Below are 5,878 nucleotides of genomic sequence, written 5' to 3'. Positions count from 1 at the left end.
AGAAAGGTGAAATTAGGAATCTAAAGATCTCAACATGAAATTAAATCTCTAGGTTATCAATTCCCATCAATATCAAGCTAGAAGAACCAACAATTTATTCAAATTCGGATATATATATATATAACCCCCAAATTTGGGTATAAACCCTAACTCCCAATTCAACAATTAGACCTTAATCAAGAAGTAAACATGTTACTATAGCTTATATTCATTAAATCCATGCTAAATAAAGCTAACCAAACCACTAATTTCAGATTTATAGCCAAGAAATCATTTATGAAGAAACCCATTAAAACCCACTATTAATACCCAACTTGTTGATGAACTAAGCATGAATCATGAATTTCTATGATGATTTAATGATCAACGAATGAAGTATGAGGTTGGGGAAACTCACCACAAAGCTTAGCCTCTTCAAGAACTCCAAAATCCTCTCCAGTAGCCTTTAGACGAAATGGGGAAATGTTTAGAGACTTAGGGGTTTTTATCACTTAAACCATTCAGTTACTGCCCGATATGTGCTTTGGAGCTTAGCTTGCGGTCACGCTTCGGCACTCAGCATACCGCTTCGGCGGTCTCTTGCAAATGGTCTAGACCGCTTCGGCGATCGGTCCACCGCTTCGGTGTCACTTCGGCTGTACTAGTGTCGCAGAAGCGGACACCAGTAGAGCAAAAAACAGTCCAAGTTTCATGAACTTCACCTGAAGTACCGACTAACACTCGATACCGTCTGCTCACAAATCAAACATGCAACTATACATAAAAACGCGCTACGAACGAACTCGTGGCCTCGGAATTCCCATCGGGTGTCTCGTTGACCGAGTCAACCCCAAAACCTCAAAACTAACTTTCCAACCCAGGTCCCAAAATGCACCCGAGTGAATTGGGAACCGAACCAAATATGCACACAAGTTCTAACAGACCATCCAGACCTCTGGAATTGATGGATTCTCAAAAAAGGTCCGTTTATCCAAAAGTAAACTTTGAGTCAACCATTTTTCGCTTTTAAGCTAAATTTCCCTAAAAATTTTGAGTCAACCATTTTTCGCTTTTAAGCCAAATTTTCCCAAAACTTACCCAAATCAACTCCAATGACCTCGGGAAGCATGCCAACGGTCTCCGCTAGTCAAATATGAGCTAATAAAGCTTGAAAAAGGATCAAAAGGGTAGGAAATGCAATAAAGACAAAACGGGTCGTTACATCAGATACCAATTAAATAATCGCTCGTCCTCGAACGTCAAGGAAGAGAGGACGAAAAAATACTTGGATTGGTAATAACTGAGGATATTGGCTACGCATTTCGGACTTCTCCTTATAGGAAAGATTCTCATCGAACAAAACTGAAACCTAACGAATTATACAGGAACCACTAGAATGGTACTTCTTCAACATAGAAACATGGAAAACAGGATGAACACCCGACAGGCTTGGTGAAACCTAACTCATATAACACAGTATCAACACAATGGATAATCTCAAATAGGCCGCTACACCTCGAGCTCGCTTGCCCTGAAAATGTAGCCTGCAGACCGTCTTTGTACATCGACAGACTGTCAAACATATTGACGGACCGTTGAGTAACTCAATGATACCGCCTTTGTACAAGGACGACTCGTCGACTTACTGACGGTACCGTCAACATGTTTATGGTCCAGACAATTTGAAAACAAAGAATCTGCAAGTTCAGTCAAATTCCAAATGCACAGACATCACAGACTAATTTTTCATCTATGTACAATCTTTCGGGGTTTGGGGCTTTGGGGTTACTCAGACTTCACACTCTTGTTTCACATCTTTTTGACCATTTGGTATATTATCGGGTTTTGTTTGGCGTGCATAACAATATCAAACCAAAGTTATCAATCGAAATGCCCTCCAACCCGTTGGAGTTACTCAAACTTCACTCCACTATTTTCATCGCTTTTCACATAATAATTGTTACGAATCATTGGCAGGCATAATGAATCGACACAAATGTGGATTAAAATGCTCGCCGACTCAATGGAGGTATGATATTCTTGTCCCCATGAGTCCTAATTACAGCAAACATACCAACTTCCCCACCCCCAACCAATAATTTTAAACAATTTCAAATTTTAGTATTAATCTCAGCGTAAAATATCAAACCCTAGGTCATGATCTCTACCCTTCATGTTCAGCCCAATGTTAACTTCCCACAACCAATAACTTTACCCCCAACGTAGTTCATCAATAGGTAGACACAATCCTAGTTCGATAATATAGTAATTTCAACAATTCACAATCCCTAGGTGTATTTATTTCAATTTAAGAACAACTATTCACAACAGAAAACCAAGAAGAAGAGTGTATCAGAGCAACATACCTGATAGTCAAAGAAAATTGAAGAAAAACTTGGGGATTTTGGTGGAAATAATGATAGAGACTCAAAATAAATAAATAAAACTCTTTGCTTTTGTTTTAAGTAGAGATTATGGTTTTCTGAGGGGGTACTTGTGATTTTATGGTAAGTTATAGTGTTTAATGGAGGAATTTATGTGGGTAAAGGTGGAGAAGATCATGGGTGAAGGGTGGAGAAGTGGAGAAGAAGAAAAAGAAAAGGCGCGACCTATGGGTGTTTTTAAACCCTCTGCTTTACTTTTTTTTTATACAGTACTTAGCTGGGTAATTTGACGGATAGTCAATTTACATCGCCGATACTGTCGAATGTCAACAGTTCGTCGAATTACTTTGTCAGATAGTTGAAATTTGCAAACTCTCTGAACTTTTGCTCTACATACCGTCAATGCGCATCGATGGTCCGTCAACAATATTGACGGTCCCGTCAATTTCAGACTGATATAAACTTTTGCCATATTTTTGAGTTCCAGTTCCTGCACACTCAACACCCATCAAACAGCCCAGATACGCTACTAAAAACAAAATAAACACACCAAGAAAATATAGAAATATAAACTTGGGTTGCCTCCCAAGAAGTGCTTGATTTAACGTCACGGCACGACAGTGGTACTGCTTTATTTCGGATCAGGATCCGTTCCCAAATGCTTCAACCGGTACTTATCAACAATTCTATCCCCATTAATGCAACCATGGTAGTGCTTCACCTTCTGCCCGTTCACCTTAAACATCCGAGTTCCATCTCCGGACTTCAATTCAATTGTCCCATGGGGTGAAACACTTACCATCTCAAAAGGATCGGACCACTTTGATTTCAACTTGCCCGGTAGCAGCTTTAATCTGGAATTATACAGCATGACAGGATCACCCATGTAGAATTCTCGCTTTAGGATCTTCTTGTCATGCTAGTGTTTCATCCTCTCCTTGTACAATGATGCACACTCATAGGCCTGTTACTGGAATTCATCCATCTGGTTGAGTTGAAACAACTGAAGTTTAGTTGATTCATCCCAATCCATATTTAACTTCTTCAAGGCCCACATGGCCTTATGCTCAAGCTCAACTGCAGATGACAAACTTTGCCAAAAAATAGTCTGAAAGGAGAAGTCCCGATCGGAGTCTTATAGGCAGTCCGATAAGCCCAAAGAGCATCATCAGTTTTCGAGCCCAGCCAGTCTTATTTGCATTGACAATCTTAGCAAATATACTTTTGATCTCTCGATTGGAGACTTCAACTGCCTACTCGTTTGAGGATGATAAGGGGTTGCAACCCGGTGCTTCACACCATACTTCTCCATCAGCCCAGCGAAGGCTCCATTGCAAAAGTGAAAGCCACCATCACTGATTATTGCTCTCGAAGTACCGAAATGAGTATATATGTTTTTCTTCAAAAACCCATGACACTCTTAGCCTCATTGTTGGGTAAAGCCATAGCTTCTACCCATTTAGACACATAATACACAACAACCACGATATATTTCATGCTACAAGAGCTCACAAAGGGCCCCATGAAATCAATCCCCCAAACATGAAAGACTTCCACTTCCATCACAAAGTTCATAGGCATCTATTGCCTCCTAGCAATACTCCCTTTATCTTTGGCATTGATCACAAGACCTTACCAACAAATTTGCATCATGAAAGAGAGTAGGCCAGTAATAACCACATTCGAGAACCTTAGCAGCAGTCAGAGTACCTCAATGATGACCCCCAACAGAAAAGTCGTGGAACGCCTTCAGAATCTCCATTACCTCACACTCGGAAACACAACACCGAATGATGTTATCAGCAATTGTTCTGAACAAGTATGGCTCGTCCCAGTAATACATACGAGAATCCCACAGAAACTTCTTCTTCTGGTATGACTTTATATCATCAGAAATTATGCCCGTCACTAAAAAGTTGGCGATGTCTGCATACCATGGTGCTACCTGAGCTGTCACTGCTAAAACCCACTCATCTGGAAAAGCATCATCAATACCTAGCTCATTTGAAGGCCTCCCAGCTTTGTCAAGCCGAGAGGGATGGTCAGTAACCTGATTTTCAGTTCCCTTGCGATCTTTTACCTCGAAATCAAACTCTTGCAATAATAGCACCCATCGAATCAATCGTGGCTTAGCTTCCTTCTTCGCCATCAAATACCTTAATACAGCATGATCAGTGTACACTACAATTTTAGACCCCAACAAATAGGCCTGGAATTTCTCAAAAGCAAAGACTATAGCAAGCAGCTCTTGCTCAGTCACTATGTAATTCATCTAAACCGCATTCAATGTTTTACTAGCATTGTACATAGGGTGCATGATTTTATTATGTCTCTGTCCAAGCACGACACCAATAGCAAAACCGCTCATACCACATATCAACTCGAACGGCAGAGACCAGTCAGGAGAAACAATAATAGGAGTTGTGTTGAAACACTCCTTCAATTCATCGAATTCATTTTGGTACTTCTCATCAAACTTGAACTTAGCCTATTTTTCAAGAAGCTTACGCAGCGGATTAGCAATTTTGGAGAAATCTTTGATGAAACACCTATAGAAACCAGCATGTCCTAAGAAACTCCGGACACCCTTAACTGAGATAGGTGGAGGGAGCTTTGAAATCACATCAATCTTTGCCTGATCGACCTCAATCCCCGTTTCAGAGATTTTATGCCTGAGAACGATCCCTTTCTTCATCATGAAGTGGCACTTTTCCCAATTCAGCACCAGATTAGTCTCCTCACAACGTTTAAGCACACGACCCAGATGGTCAAGACAGTCATCAAAGAATCACCAACCACAGAGAAATCATCCATAAATACCTCAAGAAAGTCTTTCACCATATCAGAGAATATCGATATTATACACCGTTGAAAGGTAGCAGGAGCATTGCAAAGACCGAAAGGCATCCTACTGAAAGCAAATGTCCCGTAAGGACAAGTAAATATCTTTCTTCTCCCGATCCTGAAGGGCGATGTTGATCTGATTGTAGCCAGAATACCTGTCTAGCAAGCAATAGTAAGACCGCCCCGCTAGCCGATCAAGCAACTGATCAATAAAAGGCATAGGGAAGTGATCCTTGCACGTAGCAGTGTTAAGCTTGTGATAGTCCATGCAAAATCTCCAACCCGTCACAGTCCTCATCGAAATCAGCTCATTCTTTGCATTGGGCACCACTGTGATACCGCCCTTTTTTTAACACATTGAACTGGGTATGACTTATTGCATGTTTTCATTCACCTTCTTTGATGTTCCACACTCGGCTTGCTATCCTCCTCTAACATGATTTTATACTCACACATCCCAGAAGGAATCCCCCGAATATCTGCTATGGTCTAACCAATAGCACACCTATACTCACGCAATATCTCTAACAGCTTCTTGATCTGCTCCTGAGTCAATAATGCTGAAACAATCATTGGTAATGTGTTATTCAGACCAAGGAACTCATACTTCAGATGTGATGGGAGCTACTTAAGCTCAAGCTTCGGTGGCTCAACAATAGAAGGCTTTGCCG

General features: G+C 40.8%; 1 protein-coding gene across 1 annotated transcript; it reads right to left on the bottom strand.

Moving 5' to 3' along the window:
- Window positions 1–4,635: 4,635 nt before the first annotated feature.
- Window positions 4,636–5,505, bottom strand: LOC132057710 (uncharacterized). The gene is made up of 4 exons (XM_059450323.1): window positions 5,363–5,505; window positions 5,184–5,271; window positions 4,957–5,070; window positions 4,636–4,851 (listed from the first exon to the last, which is right to left on the bottom strand). The coding sequence occupies exons 1-4, from the start codon at window positions 5,503–5,505 to the stop codon at window positions 4,636–4,638; spliced, it is 561 nt and encodes a 186-aa protein (XP_059306306.1).
- Between the last annotated feature and the right edge of the window lie 373 nt (window positions 5,506–5,878).

This window comes from Lycium ferocissimum, chromosome 5 (assembly GCF_029784015.1).
Source record: "Lycium ferocissimum isolate CSIRO_LF1 chromosome 5, AGI_CSIRO_Lferr_CH_V1, whole genome shotgun sequence".
Classification (NCBI taxonomy): domain Eukaryota; kingdom Viridiplantae; phylum Streptophyta; class Magnoliopsida; order Solanales; family Solanaceae; genus Lycium; species Lycium ferocissimum.
This window is presented reverse-complemented; position numbering and strand designations above follow the sequence as displayed.

Excerpts from the sequence above, each read along its gene's own strand:
- LOC132057710 (XM_059450323.1), bottom strand. The coding sequence starts at position 5,505 with ATGAGGACTGTGACGGGTTGGAGATTTTGCATGGACTATCACAAGCTT. Across the intron at positions 5,272-5,362 it reads TACTATTGCTTGCTAGACAG|GATGCCTTTCGGTCTTTGCA; the intron begins GTATTCTGGCTA and ends TGCTTTCAGTAG. Across the intron at positions 4,852-4,956 it reads AGCTCCCTCCACCTATCTCA|GCTAAGTTCAAGTTTGATGA; the intron begins GTTAAGGGTGTC and ends CTTGAAAAATAG.